The 18,790-nt window shown below is 30.1% G+C and overlaps 2 protein-coding genes across 2 annotated transcripts; one reads left to right on the top strand and one right to left on the bottom strand.

The window, feature by feature from the left end:
* Positions 1-1,657: 1,657 nt before the first annotated feature.
* LOC129914784 (Bardet-Biedl syndrome 5 protein homolog) lies at positions 1,658-4,421 on the bottom strand. The gene is made up of 5 exons (XM_055994178.1): positions 3,983-4,421; positions 3,773-3,921; positions 3,506-3,689; positions 2,295-2,532; positions 1,658-2,228 (listed from the first exon to the last, which is right to left on the bottom strand). Exons 1-5 carry the CDS (start codon positions 4,186-4,188, stop codon positions 1,761-1,763), a joined length of 1,245 nt encoding a protein of 414 aa, XP_055850153.1. The 5' UTR covers positions 4,189-4,421; the 3' UTR covers positions 1,658-1,760.
* A 6,378-nt stretch (positions 4,422-10,799) lies between these two features.
* Positions 10,800-15,839, top strand: LOC129915436 (transcription factor castor). Its single transcript, XM_055994979.1, has 7 exons — positions 10,800-11,413; positions 11,484-11,705; positions 12,855-12,912; positions 13,726-14,104; positions 14,173-14,300; positions 14,372-14,751; positions 14,814-15,839. The coding sequence occupies exons 1-7, from the start codon at positions 10,826-10,828 to the stop codon at positions 15,156-15,158; spliced, it is 2,100 nt and encodes a 699-aa protein (XP_055850954.1). The 5' UTR covers positions 10,800-10,825; the 3' UTR covers positions 15,159-15,839.
* The last annotated feature ends 2,951 nt before the right edge of the window (positions 15,840-18,790 follow it).

Genomic DNA, 18,790 nt, shown 5'->3' with positions numbered 1-18,790 from the left:
TAGGAACGAGAATTTCGTATATAATTTTTGTTTAACTTTCCGTATTTTTTTTTAATAACCAAAAAAACAAAACAAAAACAAAGTATTCCTATGTTCGTTACCTTTTTAATCAAGCCATTAGGCCGCTTCAAGGTCTTATATTAAAAATTATAGAAGAAGATAAAGAAGATACATACCACCAGCTATTTCCAATTTTTCCTTGTGATATATGTATGTAGGTACATTGAGACAATCCCCCCATATAGTGCAGTGATATAAAGGACATCTTGGAAAGCTATCCATCCGCCTTTTTATGTTTTAAAATAATTTCAATATAAAAGGACTCGTTTCACAATGTTTATGAGGCATCCAAATTAAAAATGGGTTTAGTTCAATTGACATTTGTAGGTACATTAAACCCTTTACAAAATTAGAACAAAAAAAAATGTTTTACTGGACAAAAGCTTGATTTGTCATTTATCCTGATTATATTTTCCTTTTTAAGAAAACAAAAACTAATTTTTAATTCGATGTATTGATTTGTCTGAGCATTTTAGTCTGCTCAGTTATTCGTTTTTGAAAATTTACAAAAACATAATTTTGAATTATTTCTAACTTCGTACTTTGCTATAAATAAGTTTAACCATTGAATAATTACAAATAGAAGTGACACCGCAGATTACTCATGCGACTATAAGAGTACCGGAAGATAGATGAACTACAGGTTTGCGCCTCAACTATCATGTATTTTCGAGTTGAGTCTTAACTAATAATTTTTTTAAACCTTCATAAAAAAATTAATAATTATTATTATACATTTCAAAGAGCTTATATTGAAATAAGTTTTCGTATTTTGAAAAGTCGTATTAGTCTAGAGAACAAGGCCGATGCCTTTTACTCCTACTGGCCTAGGTTCGAATACCGGTAAAATTTGAAACTTTTTTTTTTGCGGAGATTTTTTTTGAGAAATTTAATTAATTTTTATTCTAGTAATGTAAAAAAAAAAAAAAACAATCTCAATCTCCCCCCAGATTCGAACCTGGGCAGGTAAACTTAACAGGCATGCACCTTATCCTCTAGGCTATCTCCACTTTTTGAAATAGGAAAACTTTTATCCATATGTATAAGCTGTTTAGGATTTGATTTGGGGTTGCTGGACTTGCTTTTGGATTGTTGGCTTTGCTTTTGGATTGTTGGATTTGCTTTTTTAATTCAACGCACGATACTAGCGACTACAATTTTACAGCGGAAGTTTCCCTGGGTCTAGAGGGAATTTCAGAATAGCAATAGTTTTTAATCGTATCTAGAGTTTTTAGGAAGTTATTGGTACTAAAATGCAAAAATAAGCCTATCAATTTAATACATTAATTTTACTGTAGTATCTTAAGTTTTTTCACATTGCAGCTGAAATTTAAAGAATTCCATCGGTTTTTTTCTTTATACCATTAAAAAAAATTTAATAACAGTTCAATAGTGGCTATACCAAAATAATTTAACTTTTTTTAAGAAAAAAATATCTGTTGTTTGTATGTAGGTATTTTCTAAAAATCTTTATTTAAATAAAAATGTTTTCATTTTTCAACTCGTTTTTCATTTTTCTTCGTCAAAAGTTGAAATATTGAGTTTTTATTCTTTTCACAGAAATTGTATAAATGTCGAAAAACATTTTCAAAGAGATAAAGTAATTAAACAAAACAGCTGCTGATTTTTTTAGAAAAAATAAAATTTAACGTACATTTTTATACTTAAATTTCCTTAAAACATTTGCTTATTAGTATACTTTAATTAATTTCTTCAGTTTGTTCCACAATTGGATTAGATGTTGGAGCAACTTCCCATAAATCACTTAATTTATATCCACTTCTCATTTCCTCCATAGCAAATCCTAATTCTTTACAATAAAATGGTGGCCTTGAAGTGACATTTGTTGTATACCCTTCAGCCAAATATGCGGTCAGCTTCGAATTGATTTCTTTTTCCTGAACTTCATTGATCTCTTGAAATTCGTCAATTTTAAATTCGCTTTCATTTTTTGGAGCCGTTGACATGTTTCCATTTCCTTCATAAATATATTGAACTCCAAAATTCGGTTTAGCACTATAAACAATGAACAAAGAACTCAATTCTTTATATAATTCAATAAGTCTTTCAGGAGGATCGATACGAAATCCAAGAACATATCCACCACCACTTATTTCTGATGTCTGCACCACCAGGGCATCACCATATTTTGAATCTCTTATTTTTATCTGTAAAAGGGAAAGAAATCTTTTAAAGGATATTTTCTCATACATATTTGACTTAAGTGGACGAACATTTGATATTTGAATGTAAGGTAAGCTTATGTTGAAATTTTCGTTTACATTAGCAAACCATACGACTCGTATGTTAGTTATTATAAATGAGCCAAGGTTTCCTGTATCATTTGACAAATTCCAAACTCCAGCTATGGAACTATAAATCTGCTCACCGGGAAGTAAAATCAACTGACCAGAGCGAAGTATTGCACTGCGAAGTTTTAATTCCCTGTATAAAAATGTTCTCTGATAAATTCTGCAAGACAAAACAAAATATTCCTCATTTTATTACTTCATTACTGATATCAGATGGAAAATATCAATGACTTACTCAAACCCAAAACAGAAAAATATTGAATCTGTCTGTGCTGAAGGAAATACATAATAGCCCTGTTCCATTGGAGGTGGTTGTCTACTAAGAGTAGATGTTTTGCTTAATCTAGTACTATCATCTACTTATGCTCTTCTTCCCGAATAGATACGATTTGTATTGAATTCGTTGAAAGTGCATTCCATTGAAAATCGCGAGTAAACTACTAGTAGCACTTTGCCACCTCCCAAAGGAACAGGGCTAGTATAATACAGTAACCTAGTGACCGTGCGACATATGCGGTAGCTCTGATTTTTGGCATACCTAGTTATTTATGGTTATGGGTCAATGGTCAATCCGAATTTGTGGACTCGAAAATGGCAAGAAATACCCCAATTTTTCAGAATTTTTTGATTTAGAGGCTCCTAATTAGAGCCCCCGCACACTACAAATTTTCTATCGGCCGACAGTTTTGTCGGTCTCGCACACTAGAACGATACATGTATCACCATTTTAGTTTACAGTATTTCCAATGATCTGAGCCTTAACTTATTTTTGCTGGCCTCATGGTTTACAAGAAATTGTTTCTAAATGTCGATAACTTTGTAGCAATAGAATTAACAACTATGCCAAAAATTAGATCTACCTTATTTAGTGCACGGACTTCCTCTAGAGAATCGACAAGGTTATTAGGTTACTGAACTTGGGGTAACAGTCCTCTTGGTTTTTATTTTTTTAATACTATTACCCGACTATGTAATTCAATTCCACAGTGTTCGTGTGTATTCGAATGTAAAATCAATCTCCCTAAATTTGTAGCGGAATAGAAAGTGTGGTCAAAATTAATAAAAAAAATTGAACTGAGTTACATAGGCGGGCCACTAATGCAGATTGATTCCTTGTCTAAGTTTTAACTTACTGATGAATATCGTAGATGCAAGAAAAGAATGAATTCGATTTGGTGACTCCCGACACATCAGTAAATAAGAACTCGAAACGAGAGTTTTCTCCAGCGGCAAGAATATAAAGAGCTTGAGCTGTTCCTCGCACTTTTGAAAATACGGTTCTTGTATTAAGTGTTATAATTCTTCCATATCCGACTGCTTTTCTTTTGCCAAAGAGATAGTTTTAATTGGTAGAAAGTAAATTAGTATTTTATATATCTTCAAGGTAGAAATATCCTTACCAAGATTAAATTTCTTGTGAACCAATGAATACCATATTATTCTCAAATTAGTTGCCAATAATGTACCGGAATCACCAGAATTTCCTTTCGAATCTTCAATGTGTGGAATATTTGCGAGAACATTCTCTCCATTTGCTAATCGATTTTGTCTATTTTAAGGAAAAAAAGTCAAATTCATTGAGACTATGGGGTTTTTTTTTTTAAACTTACAAATTTGGAATGTCAAATTTTATCTCCTTATCCTTCAGGAGTAAAAATTCTGACGAATCTTTTGTCTTACGTTTTGTTCCAATCATTTGGAAAAACAAAATTGTTAACTTAAGGTTTGCTGACAGAATGAAACTAACATTTAATGGTTTCCATAAATGTCCATGGTAACCAACAGTTAAAACTACCCAAACATAGGTCAAAAACATATACGGAACAAATGTGGCAGGTAGGTATGTAAATGTTTCGAAATTGCCATGACTTTGTTATTGATTGGATTTTCAATATGAAATGTAGGAGAAAAACGTCTACTAAACAACTTGTTGCTTCCATTCTATCCAAAGTCAACTCATTTAAATAAGTGAGTTAGGTCGTGGTTATCTTAAAAACAACATATTGAAAAACTGGCTTATAAAACTGCCACACTTTTTTACTGACGATCTCATTATCGTACCTGAACAATGCCCTTTTTGGGACAAAAAGAGGTCACTTAAACTTCTGTTAATTTAATTAAATATTCAATATTGTAGCCGTAAAACGCCAGGCGAAAGCACACAGACGGGAGTAACGATATACCATCAGTGGTAACCAAAGACTGTTACAATTGCAATGTTTTGGGATGATTTCATTATGCAGCATCTCAACCCTGATTAGTTTTACTTCATGATTATTTTAAAGTGGAGATGATTATCTAGTTTCTGGTAGATCTATTACTATATAGGCTTCTTCTGCGCCGCTCGGCGAAGTAGATGAGAAAAATCTTAAATGAAGTGTTGTCTATTTAATAGAAGAAAATTTCTGGCGAGCCGTAGTCATTTTAAATTGTAACTTATTTATGGAATAAACACCTATGAATAAATACATATGCACTACAAAAATAATCTATTCTCGACTGTTATACATATGTACATAATTTTTGTTTTTGTTTTAATGATTTCTTAGCTCATTTCACGAACAAATTTTTTTCAAATAAAATAATAACTGCAATGACATTTGGCGCTAAGGGAGAGTGAATAAATAGAAATCCTTTTTTAAACCTCCATTTGCTCTAAAAATCCCTCTTAAAAGGTCGAATTTGGCTTTTTAACTAAAAGGACTTTTAAATTTAATGCTCAATTAGTTAATGATGTCAAACTTCAAAAAAACGAATTTGGTTTTTAATTTTAAAATTCCTTTTTTTAATGGCGATTTAAGTTTAATGGAGAGTCAATTAATTGGGCCTAAATTTAATAAAAAGTAAATGAAAAATTCAAACCATGAGATGTAGAAATTGTTATTTATTATTAAAATCTAATAATTTTCTTTTTGTGTGTAAACTAAAAATGTATTTATCTTCAACAATGCATTACCAAGCTTACTGCGTTTAATTGTAAATGTTTAAAAACCATTCTTGTTTACCCTTTGCAACATTCATAGTTTCATAGTTGGTACATATGTACACTCAATTGATTTTAAATATAATTTTAAATAGGTACAATCGAACTTCTGATTTTGAACAAAATCATAATTGAAACGACGCAATTTAACCACAAAGAATGAACAAAATAACGAAACAGTAACAGTTACAAAACTATTGTAGTTTCTTTAAGCCATTCAAATCAAATATCATTTCTATTCGATCGTTCTCCGTTACATACTCATATATAGTAAAATTATAAATTCTACATACCAAAATCCCCCTTTGAGATCAATACAAAAAATATGTAAATTTGAAAAAAAAAAACGGTTACAACTTTTCAAATAAACATAATACATCGAACAAATCGTGTATCAAAACATCTCCGTTTAACGTCGTGGCAGTTTTTTTGATTGTATTAAATCGAGTTCAATTAAAATAAGTTTTATATTCGAAAAGATACACGTACCAAATTTCAAACACACACGTTCCCGCACACTTAAACGAATGTCATACACATATTCAGTCAGTCCTTGACAACAAAATAATAATCCTCAAGAACTTTTCAATTAAATTCTCAAATCAACTGACAAACCATATCGAACAGGGGGCATCCAATAATCACGAATCAATAAAAATACAGGACCTTGTTCAACATAATTTGCATAACACTGCACGAGCCATAAATGAGGTGAACCTTGGTCTTGATAGTATAGTAGAGTGGAACTTGATCCTTGCAATTTTTTTTTGTTAAATCATTTAATTTATTCATAAAATGCACCCTAATGTTACAAACAGCAAGAGTGAGCTAGAGTGAGAGGGCTAGACAGAATCAGTCCCGATTCACTTTATGGTGTTTGTAGGGGTCTTTGACGCACATGATGTGCGAATTGTGTTACGAAAATTATTTTTTGCTTTAATATATTTATGCAAATTTTCGATCGTTGAACCTGGCTTCTTTTAATATTTAATTTTAACCTTAGGGATTGTCATGTTAATTTTAGATTTTGGCACATTTTGGCATATGTTGTGTGAAAAGCAAATTTTTAAATTTGCGGAATCGTATATGAGCTCAACCGTTCATGAAAAAAATACGCATTCATTAAATTTGGTGAAATACGATTCTGAATCATTGATATTCAGTAGTTCAAAAAAAAATTGTTAAAAACCGCCAACGATCCTTTTTTGCTAGGCACAGTTGCTGCAACCCTCTGTAACGCCTATATACGAAACCGAATTTTAAATGAATGTAGGATTATATTTTCTATAAGAAGGTTTGGTTTTGTTTTATTTAAATAAATTTATTATTACCTACAAACGAACCCAACAATTTCAGCACATGTAAAATATTTGTGTTCTTATTTGACATTTTATAAGTTTTTTAATAAAACTTGTTAACAAAAAACTTAGGCGCAAAATTTTAAACGATTTGAACAGGACATGCATGTCCATTTACAACATTGAATCAACAAATACAAAAAAAATTGTTACACTCATGAAACTTGGTAAAAAGTTTGCTTTTGGGATAAGAATCAAGATAAAAAATAAGTCTATAAGAAAAAGTTGGGAGGAAGGGTGAAGAGGGAGGGGGTGAAGGTCAAAAATATAGTGAACAACATTTTTTGTCGAATATTATCATATATGAAACATGTTTTTAATGATTTAAAAATAATCATTTAAAAATAAAGTCAATACGATTGCTCTAAGAAAAGTTATAGCCGATTAAAAACAAGGGTGCTTGTTTTTCGAATTCAACAGGTGAAATATAACCGAAACCCATGTTAAAAACATGCTACACTGATGAAATTCGGGATGAAGGTTTAAGATACAGCAGGATTCATAAAGTTCTTATATATATTTTTTTTTAAACTTGTTGAAAAAGTTTTGTTTGTAATAAGAATTAAGAATCTATAAAGTGTACAAAATTATTTTGAGTAAAAGGGTGTTTTTTTTTAAGGAAATGATGAAATTCGGAAATATGACCACAAAAACTGGGAAAAAATTGTTACACCAATGAAAATTGGTAAAAATGTTTCATTTATAACATCAGAAACCAAGAATCTAAGAAGTCTATACAAATATTTTAGGTAGGTAAAAGGGTGTTTTTTTTTTGGGAAATAGGAAAAATCAGCGATAAGTCCGATAAAATCAGTGGTATAAATGGTACCCTTACGAAATTTATTAGTAATGTTGTCTTTCCCATAGGACTTACGAATAAAACAAGTGTATAAATTTTTTTCATGTGAAAGGGTGGTTTTTTTTAGGTGTAGAGAAAATATGAGTATATTTGAAAAAATGAGTTATACCTACAAGAGTAGTATTAGTGGTACCCTATTGAAATTCAGCATATATGTTACTTTTGAGATTCGAAACAAGATACTAAAGTGTCTATAAGAATATCGTGGTTAAAAGGGTGTTTTTTTTTAGTGTTCAAAAAATTGAGGGGCCACCCTAATTAAATTTAGCAAAAACATTGATTTTGGGATAGAAAGCAAGAATAAAGAGTTTTCATAAAAAAAATCTAGGTGAAAGGGTGTTTTTTTCGAAGAGACAGTAGTAAAATCTGTAATTGGTCCAAAAAGCCAAGATTCATTTTATTTTTGGTTTAGATGACCATTTAAGCGTCTATATATACATAAGTTTTTAGGCATTTTATACGAATCATTTTCTCGTTGATTTGGAATAAGTTTTTTACACCTAACATTCTATTTATCTTTAATTAATTAAACTATAAGTAAAACTCTTTTATATTCTCCTTTATGAGTTATGACATCTTTAATTTATTGAACTTTGCTCTCAAAAGTGGAAATGTTACTTCAATCCAGTTTTTTAAATTAAAAATGGTCTTTAACAGGGAACTCACCGATTCATTTTAGTATTTTACCAGCGAAGTCTAGCTCTAACTAATTAACAAACGCGTAAAGAACATCTCGAATTTTTAAGTTCATCAGAATTCTTTCGAAGCATGACTTCGACAGGAAACAACGACATTATGATGACTGTACAAGTTGAAATTAACTTTCAAAAATCAGAAACGATTTTATTTAGGACTCCCATAATCCACTGGCGATTTAAATGTGTAGCGTAGGTATTTGAATAAAGGTACATATAACTACCACAACCGCCACTTTTTGCAAAAAGTGGGAAATTTACAAAAAAAATTTCTGTCTAGCGCCAAAAACTACAAAAAATGTTTTTGACACCAAAAAATAAGCTTTTTTAATTTTGGGGTCGAAAAAACTGTCACAAAATTTTCACTTTTTGACTTTTAACAAGAAGTGCTTGTTGAAGTTATACCTTAAATTAATATCTATATTTCAATAGACGTGTGGATGCTGCTCTGGCCAGAGCTAGGGAACTTCTTCCGGAGGAAGCGGTTATCTTATCCTCTTCAGACCTGAACATGAACCAAAAAGCAAAATTGTGTTTTTTTTAATTTTTTTTTAGTTATTAGAGTGTATTAATTGAACATCATTTAGGTCCAATTTATTCACACTCCATTAAATTTAAAGTCGCCATTAAAAAAGGGAAATTTTAAAATTTGTATGCGATTTGACAGTTTTATAATTTTTAATGGAGCCTTTAAAAATAATGGAGAGTGAATAAATTGGGCCTTAAACCAAAAAATAGTTTCTATAATTAGAACTATTGAAAAAATAAACAGAGTGCGGTTTAAAAAAGAAAAAATACTAGAAAATTATGTTTGAAAAACATTTCAATCCTAGATGGAATTTGAAATCTCTATTTTTTGAAACTTGAACTTTTAAATTCTAACAAAAAACATATATTTTTATATAATTTATAGACAATTTTTCATTAGGCCGATAAACTCTAGATAAGGCTTATTCCTACGAATAAAAGTTTTTTTTTTATATTGACATGTATTCTTCTGATAGTCTAACTGACGATTGAAAAATCAGGGCTTAGTCATCTTTTGATGGAATCAATGTCTCCGTATAGTTCATATACAACCACCTGTCATAAAGTATCACTAATAGCTCCAATAAGAAAAAAGTAAAGGTGCTTGACACCAGGGATAAAGGTGATTTAGGTACTTCATGGCTCTCATCCGGACGATGATTGTCTATGGATGCTCGATTAAACATTGCCCCATCTCAAATGGAAAAGATTCAGCTGTTTTAAAGGAAGTGTTTTAGACGTTTTCTTTTCTCTTGCCTATCTATCGAAATATTAAATAAACACTATTAAGTTTTTGTTCAAAAAGAATCGCTTTCATTGCAAATTCAAGCCTTTGGATAACAGTTTGGTTAAGCTTGTTGAAAACATGGTAAAGGAAGAAAAATTGGTATAATTGATAAAATTTATATGGAATACCGTTACATGAATTCTCTTATAGGGTCAATCATACAAGTATTTAAACTTTGAATGTAAGCAGTTTTTTTCTTATGAAATCGAGGAAAGACATGAGCTCCAGCTCTGGTTCATGCTCATGCTCATGGTTTAAATATATTTTTAAAATGCCAATAAAATGCATGCTTGAACCATAGCTAATCAGCCACTCTTAGTGTAGATAAGTGTGTAAATTTTTAAATAGTTGTAATGATGAGTGTTTTGTTTTTTCTTCAAAACTGATCTTTAATCAAATAAATGCATAAAAGTATTTCTCTTTAAAGTCTGACCTTTAGACCGCACAATAGGATAATGGGTCATCCACAATTTCATTCCTAAATCTCCTGATCGTTTATCCCTGGACTTCTTATAATGACGGGCAGTAGGTATCTCTGCTTTTATTTACGGTTCAACGGCTGTGTTTTGATGCAATTTTTTAATGAATTCAACTCGAAGGATCATTGCTCGAAGGGGAAGCTTCTGTTTTTGTATTTAAGGGGAATAGTTAAGAAAAAGAATCTTGAAGGGATGTCATCATTTCTCCTTCAAAATAACAAAAAAAAACTATAAGCGAGAGAATACCTACTTTTTTATTGAGAGAAAATGATGATGATGGTGATTAAGGGATGACGACGAGGACAAATAAAAATAGATCGGAAATGTGTGTTGTGTTTGTGTTATGCAATATGCAACCCCTTTTTCTTTGCAAAGGGATTTTTGATCGTTTTTTTTTTTTATTTTAAAAAAGATTTTCTTTTGTATTTCGTTGTGTGTGTGAGAAAGAGGAGAATTTTTAAAAAACTCAATAGTCCTTATTTTGTAAAAAAAAAGAGAGAGGGTTGAATTTCGTTTTAAATTTTTTAAAGTCAAATTATCAAAATGCTGAGGTGTCTGGCCAGAGGATAATTCAGTTTGTGCTTCATCGCCAAGCTTGATACATTAAAATCGAGGAATTTCTAAGATTTTATTTCTATATCAAAAAAAACCAAACCAAACCAAACTTATCTCATATTATCATCTATTTTGTGTTTTGAATTTTTGTTAAATTTTTTTGTTTTTGTTTGTTGGTGACTTATCGTTATATCGTGTGGAGTGAAAATATGGCTAACCAATTGGAATTTCTTATGCAGCTCTATATGATGAATTTAATTCAACAACAACAGCAACAATTAATTCAACAACAAACTCTACAGCAACAAAATAAGGATATAACTACTGATGTGACTTCTTTGATGTTGAAGAAACAACCACAACAACAACAACATCAGAGTCCAAACAATTGTAGTAGTAGTGCTAGTAGTTGTAGTATTAGTACTAGTAGTAGTAGTTATAGCAATATCATTAACACTACTAGTGATAATGATATATTTAATACACAAAATAACAGTGCATTGCAACAACAATTGTTTTATCAAAATGACAATAATTCCTTTAATAATCCTGTTAATTTTTCAAAAAGTTTCCTTCAATCATCAACAGTGACATCGACACCACAAGAAATAGTGCCAAGAACTTCAAATGATATTATTGATAATGTGAGGGTGACAAGTGATACCACGGATGTGGATAGGGAGGAAGAGGAGCCATTATTTTCAACAGGAACATCCGGTTGTACGAGTAGTGGGGATGATTCGAAACTAATGGGGCCTGTTTTAGAGAATACGGATTCATTTTCATCGCCGATAATGGTGAGAAATGACTTTATAAAAAAAAGTGTTGATGTGTAATTTAAAAATGTGTATTTTATTATAATTAAAGCCAATAACTCCAATTAAACATGGAAATGTATTGTCATCATCGAGATCAACAAGTGGACAAGATTTGTCAGAAGATAATACGAAATCTCTTAACGCTATGTTTGTGGATAGTGAAGATTCAAATTATTCACAAAAAATGGTTAAGCAGTCTTCTAAAATGAATGTCAGTGAAGAAATTCCATCAGAATCTAAAGTGGCAGTTAAAATTGAAAACAATTCTGGGGTATGTTATAAAAATGTTTTTTTTTTTTATTTTTAATTATAAAAATATTTTGTTACAAGTTTTAAGCCTGTTTGAAATATTTTGTTAGTGCTAACCATTTTTTTTTTCTGATTGAATTTATGTAAATATTTTTTTTTTCCTTTTTTTGTAAGTTCAAATTTCGGCAATTGGATTACGGTTTTAGACTCATTTTTAACGGATATTATTTCTTCTAAGGTGTAGGTGTGTTATTATTAAGAGGAGTTAATCCGACAAAATCAGCAAAATTAATTTGGGATAAAAAAAACGGCAAGGGAAATACAAGTAAAATAATTTATACATTAATGGGTTCTAAAAATCGCTTTTCTTGTAGTTATTTTCGTTAAATTTTCTAGCCTTTTAACTAGAAGAATTAAAAAACCTCTATGCATCTTATTCCACTTAGAATATTTTTTTACTTGACCTATAAGACCTTCTTTTGTATGTTCCCATATTGTTGTATTTCAAAATACCAGGGTAACAGAAAATGTTCTACTACCTAACTTGATTTGACTACCATTGTATTAGAAATGAAAAACACAATGAAATCTGTTACCATATGAAATATAAAATTTCGCAACATTTCCAAAAACTAAAGTATGATTCACTTTTCGTTTTTTAAGGAAAGAATCCTTACAACGAAAATGACATTTGAAGCAATTTTCATTAACATTGTCACATTAATTAGAGAACCTAAAAAGCACTCTGATTCTGTGAGAAAATTCAATAAAAAAAAATTAATTGAAAAAAAATTAAAAGACACCTATGTAAGTATATAAAATGCAGGTTTTGAAGGTTTTAAAGCGTATCTATATTTTGTATGGAAACATTCGGCACGGGTAAATTATATAAAAATAGAGGTTTGAAACTTTGGGAATATTTTTTTTTTTACTCAATCGAATTCTTCCGTGTTCAAAATAAGCGACACTCTATTTCTATTATGCATGTGTGTACCAGCACAACTTTAATGAAGTTTTGTTTTTTAAACTATTGTTATTAAAACACTTGGGTTTTTTTCAGGATCTTTTGGCATTTAAATCCATATTTTGTAAATACTTTTATCTACACTTAATTATAAATTTATTTCTAAATTAAAATAATTTAATTTCTTTTTTTTTTATTTTTTTATAGAATTTTGATTCAATAAGCTTGCTACCTGGAGGAACAAATGCTGACAACATTTTGCAAAGTAAGTTAAAAAAAAGATTTTTTTGTTTTTTTTTCGGACTTGAAATTTTTTTTTAATCTGGAAATCTCTGAAATTTTTTTAATTTTTTCTGAGATTTAATAACAATAGGTACATAATAATATAAACACGAGTATTACAACTTCTTGAATTCAATTTTTTTTAAATGGTTCCAAAATTAAAAAGTGACTTTTTACTTTAAAACTTTATTTCCCGAATGGGTGGACGAATAGATGGACAGTTTTTCTAAAAACTATATAACAAGATCGCGCCAAATACCGAGCTTAACTTAACAAAAAATGATAGGGTTGCCACCACATATCGTGGCTGAGGAGTTAGGGTTGTCATAGGTTGAGAATTATGTTTTTTATAACAACAGGTAATGTTATTTAATGAATAAAACAGGATTGTTTTAAAAAAATTAAACACTTCATAGGGTTGCCTTTTTTATATTTTATGGAAGAAGGGACTTTCAGTGAATACCTAGTTTTTGAAAAAAAAAATTTCAAACACAAGAAATCGTAAAAATTAACCCTTTCTTGACCATAGTAGTCAAAACAAAAATTTATACATAAAATAAGAATACTAATTTGCATTTTGAAAACTTGTCTTTTGGAGTAGAAGAGAATCAATTTCTTATTAAGGCATGCCTTATTTGAACCATCGAGTCTTTGTTGTAGGATTCAGTTTTTTTTTTACTATAATACCGATTTTTTTTTCAATTCATTTCCTTTTGAAAATACTTTATTCAAAAAAAAAAACTTAAGCCTTTTCATTTCTTAAAAATTAACATATTTCAATTTTATATTTTCACAGATGAAGAAAGCCTAAAGTATTTGAAAAAATTCCCATCCTACTTGGAATGCGAAAGTATAACTTGCCGCCAAGAAAGTATCCGCGAACATTTTCATTGCTATGACCAACCTTGTTGTGGTAAAGTACTTACCAAAAGAGACGAAATTATTCGTCATCTGAAATGGCATAAGAAACGCAAGGAAAGTTTGGCATATGGATTTTTGCGTTTCTCCTCCTCCGATGATTGTTCACAATCTTTTAAGCCTGGATGCATTTACAACTGGAAACAAACACATTATCATTGTGTGGAAGAAGGTTGTCCCAAGGTCTATGTTAGCACCAGTGATGTACAAATGCATGCAAATTATCATCGAAAGAACTCGGAGATCATTCAAGAAGGGTAAGTCGTTGATAACTATTTTAAAAGTTGTAAAATCAATCTTTACATTTTGAACTCGGGTATTTTAGATTTAAGCGTTTTCGAGCAATTGAAGATTGCAAAACAGAGAGCTGTCCATTTTATGAGAAGAAAACCTCGCATTACCATTGCCGAAGAGAAAATTGCCAATTTACTTTCAAAAACAAAGCTGATATGGGTAAATCAAAAATAATTCTTTTTATTTAAAAACATTTTTTTGAAAAACATAAATCTTTAATACCTATATAGAAAAACACAAGTCATATCACTTGCGCGATGAACGTCTTACTCAGGATGGTTTTAAAAAAATCCTCAAAACTGAAGCCTGTCCTTTCGAAAATTGTCGCTTCTCGACAGTTTGTAACCACATTCACTGTGTTCGAGAGAACTGTAGTTATATTTTGCATTCGAGCAGTCAACTTGTGAGTCATAAGCGAAAACATGATCGCCTAGATGGTGAACAAGCTTATAACAATTTCAAAAGAGCACAAAAGGATATCAGTAGTGAAGATGATTCACCAAAACCTTCAGTACAAACTGATGTTTCTACGCCTCTGTCATCTTTAACAACTGAATCGAATAACTTTCAATTTTTAGCAAGGAAACGTGGAAGGCCACCAAAGAAAATTGTAAGTGAATATTAAAACTTTATTTTAAAATATGTAAAACTAAATAATTGTTTAACTTTCAGCAACTTTCAAATGAGGCAAAGAAACTGAAAATGGAAACATTAGAACAACCAACGGCTACTTGTAATCCACCGCTAGGAATTCCTTTTCCACCATTTCTACCCCAGATGAATACTAATTCACAAGATGGAATTTCAACACCCAATTTCCAACTTACACACTTAATGGCTATGTTCCAGTTACAGAATCCATTATTCTATCAAAACCTTTATCCAGAAGGCCTTTTTGGCTTGATGGGAGGAGCTGCTGGAGCATTAGGTCTGCCATCCCAAAACTCAATCTTCCCAACACCAGCTTCAACTCCAGCTCAATCTTTTGTTAAAAGTGAAAAAAAGCATAGTGATTGAAGTAGGTTTTTTTGCAAGGCATCATGGGATTAGTCTTCTTTTGGTAGCTAGCCAGCCAGGCTCACACTAGCAGAGTGCTGCCGTTTTTAAAAATATAGGACTTCCTTCAATGAATTGTATATTTAGAAGGAGAGGTAGTCGCTTTGGTATGTTGCCTGCAAGGCTGTGATCAGAAATACATGTATTGCATAGTATTTGCCAAGACTTAATATGCTAATGGTCTCTTTTCTTATTTTAAGACTCAACTTAAAAAGAAAACTTTTTTTATTTTTACAAAAATGTGACCCTTATTAAAATGTTATTCAAAGAATACACTAAGGTGCAGTTTTGGTTAATTTAATTAACCAACTTAAAACATAGACAACAAATGTTTTCGAAACAAAAATGTTGATATAGTCAAATCAACCTCAACTGCACCCTATTGAATATTTGACTTCAAGTTACATAAATTTCTCAAATCAATATAACATTTAATTTGCCAAACTGTGTATCAGTTTAAACTTTTTTGATCAATGAAAGTGAATTTATTTGTTCAAACAAATGAATTATTTCATTTTCATTTATCAAAAGACTTTAAACTAAATTTACACTAATTTATCGCTCAAATATACCTACATTTAAAAATTATCTGTGATTCTTTTCCTAATTTTCACAATAAAATTACTTAGTAAATAAAGGTGATACCTTACTGTATTATATTATTTTATTAAAAATAATTTGTAAATATTAGTTAACTTTTGTAAAAAAATAAATAAGCTAATTTATTATTGTTTACTTTTGAAAACAAAACTCTTTTATTTCCAACAAAACACAAATTATTTTTAACTAATATTATTTTTTTGTTTATTAATTAAATTTTGTGTAAATTATAGCTAAGTAAATTCGTTGATTCTATAGAGGAAGATCGTGTGTCAATCTGGTAGGTTTTTAGTTCAATTAAATAATTTATTTTCAAAACATTATCATGTTCCATTTTTTTTTCAAAATTCATTTTATGAACTAAATATGTTCTCTAGGGACAGGCACGTGTGCCTTCAAAATATGAAGTATCTACTCAAACCTGTCAGGTTCGATTCGCCCAGGATAGCCCAAGATTTTTTTAGTTAGCCCACCCTTAGTTCTAAAATTATAAGGAAATATTTTTTTACCTCAAAAATCACAAATAATATTTTTTTATTCAGTGTAAAAGTTGTTGGTTTTGCACTGTGGTTTGTTTGCCCAAGGTTAGCCCAGGATAGCTCAACTTTTATTTTCGCTATCCTACCCTTAGTTTAAAAATTATAGAAGCATTATTTTTTATTCACAAAAAAATAGTACTCATACACCATAGTGACCTTTTTTAATTTATATTTCAGTGTAAAAATTTTTCATTTTTACACTTTTTATCAAATAAGTACCTACTTTTTACACTTTTTATCAATCAGCTAACAAAATACATCACTTTTTTTTCGTTATCCCAAAAAAATAAAATCTTGATGGCTTTAAAATCGCAAACGCACACTTCTTATCTCAACTAATATAAAATGTACTTGAAAAGTTTTTGCAAATAAGCAAAGAAAACAAACCAAAAACAAGGATGAAATACGATGGGATAACCATAGTTAATTGAGAAAAAGTGTCAAAAGGACAATTTTTACACATAAAATAAAATTTGAATTTTAAGAGGTTGTTAATTTGAAAAAAAGTGTATCAGTCATAATTTTTAAACTAAGGGTGGGCTACCGAAAAAAAGCGATGTAATTTGTTGGTTAATTGATACAAAGTGTAAAAAGGATATTTTTTACACTGAAAAAAAAAACAAATTTTGATTTTAAAGAGGTTGGTAATTTGAAAAAAGTTTTTCTGACATAATTTTTGAACTAAGGGTGGGCTATCGAAAAAAAGTGATGTAATTTGCTGAAATTACCATGGCTAATTGAAAAAAAGTGTAAAAAGTGGTTAATTGATGAAAAGTTTAAAAAATGTATAAAGTGTAAAAAGTATAAAATGTCGTTTGAAAAAATTATTAATTGAAAAATAACAAATTTTCTTTGTGTTTCGTGTCGAAAAATGGTCAAGTTAAGAAAATTAGTGGTTTATCCAGTTTTTGTGAGTTTTTCGTCGGTAATTTAAAAGTGAAAAAATTAAAAATAAATTAAATGACAAAGTACATATGTCTTCGTTTTTGACAATCAAATTTTGACGACGTTCGGAAGATATTACGTGTTTTTGTTGGCTACATTCAATCAAGTAAGAATTCTAAAACCAAGGACACACAACACACTTCCAGTATAGAAACTATACTACGCTATAAACCCTATGCCGTGGTGTTTGCCTGATACTAGTATGGTATTCTCTGACACACATGTGGTATACAATTATACCATGGTATGTTTACTAGTAGTGTGACAGGAGTATACGTCAAATAAATAAAATTTGAGACGCAATGCCCACACCAGTGGATTTTCTTTTTCTAAATAATAAATTAAAAGGGTCACTGTGGTGTATGCGTACTATTTTTTTTTTGTGAGGTGAATAAAAAATAATGCTTCTATAATTTTTAAACTAAGGGAAGGATAGCGAAAACAAAAGTTTGGCTATCCTGGGCTAACATTGGGCAAACAAACCACGGTCTTAAACTAACTATTTCTTCACAAGAAAAAATCACAGTTTTTTCGGTAAAAATTTTTTTTATTACCTATATCTTTTGAAAAAATGGTGGATACAGAAAAAAAAATAATAATAAATAATAAAGAAAAAATGGGATGTCCCGGACAGGCAAACCGAAAGCCATGGCAGACAAAGAGAGGGACTTGTGAAACTTTTTTCACTTCTCTACGATTGTTTTGATATTTTTACCGACTTCCAAAAAGGAGGAGGTATTCAATTCGTCTGTATTTTTTTTTTTTTTTGTGTTTGTTACCTCATAACTTTGGACTGAGTGAACCAATTTGGATAATTCTTTTTGTATTGGAAAGCTGGTGGCTGCAATGTGGTCCCATTTTTCGCTCAGTCCTGACCATAGGAACTATTAGAAAAACCATAAAACATAGTTTCGATCCATGGAAGTCGGTTTTGTTTTTTGATAAAAAAGATTATTGATTATACCAGTTATAGCGATTAATAAAAAGTAAATAATATATGTAAATAATAGCCCATATTGTGGTGTTCCAGAATTTCAAATCCTGAGAACATGTTTTACATTAAAGGGTTAATGTGGGTGGATACCAGCCCCTTTTTCAAAATCACACAGTGGGTCAATGCAAAAGTGTCGAGTAGTAAGAAATTACTCAAGCATTTTTTCTTGATAAAAACAGATAAAAGATGCTTGTTATTTTTTTTTTATTTGGAAAGCGAAAAGTGATATTTATTTACTTAAATAACTCACTGATTGCTTTAAAAGCGTAGGTAGTAAAAACTACCAATATTTTTAACTTACATTGAATTAATTTTGAAGGAATTTTTTTTATGTTTGATCTAAAATATGTATATGTTTTTCCATAATATGTATTTTGCTTTTTTATCCAAGTCGAAAGCTGGAATTTACTTCAAATCTGCTTCAAAAACCATTAGTTACGTTAATCACTAAGATTTTGAGAAAAGAACGTATAGCTTGGGTCAAGCTCTAATTTCGTTGCCGGCCAATTTATTAA

Source organism: Episyrphus balteatus, chromosome 3 (genome assembly GCF_945859705.1).
Source record: "Episyrphus balteatus chromosome 3, idEpiBalt1.1, whole genome shotgun sequence".
Taxonomy (NCBI): Eukaryota; Metazoa; Arthropoda; class Insecta; order Diptera; family Syrphidae; genus Episyrphus; species Episyrphus balteatus.
Note: the sequence above shows the minus strand (reverse complement) of the source record. Positions and strands in the feature narration are given on the sequence as shown.

Bases quoted from the DNA above. Each gene is read 5' to 3' on its own strand.
- LOC129914784 (XM_055994178.1), bottom strand. From the start codon at position 4,188: ATGTTTTTGACCTATGTTTGGGTAGTTTTAACTGTTGGTTACCATGGA. The intron at 2,533-3,505 runs GTAAGTTAAAAC...TTTGTCTTGCAG, and splicing joins TGCATCTACGATATTCATCA to AATTTATCAGAGAACATTTT. The intron at 2,229-2,294 runs GTTCGTCCACTT...TCCCTTTTACAG, and splicing joins CTTACATTCAAATATCAAAT to ATAAAAATAAGAGATTCAAA.
- LOC129915436 (XM_055994979.1), top strand. From the start codon at position 10,826: ATGGCTAACCAATTGGAATTTCTTATGCAGCTCTATATGATGAATTTA. The intron at 11,414-11,483 runs GTGAGAAATGAC...TTATAATTAAAG, and splicing joins CATTTTCATCGCCGATAATG to CCAATAACTCCAATTAAACA. The intron at 14,752-14,813 runs GTAAGTGAATAT...TTTAACTTTCAG, and splicing joins GAAGGCCACCAAAGAAAATT to CAACTTTCAAATGAGGCAAA.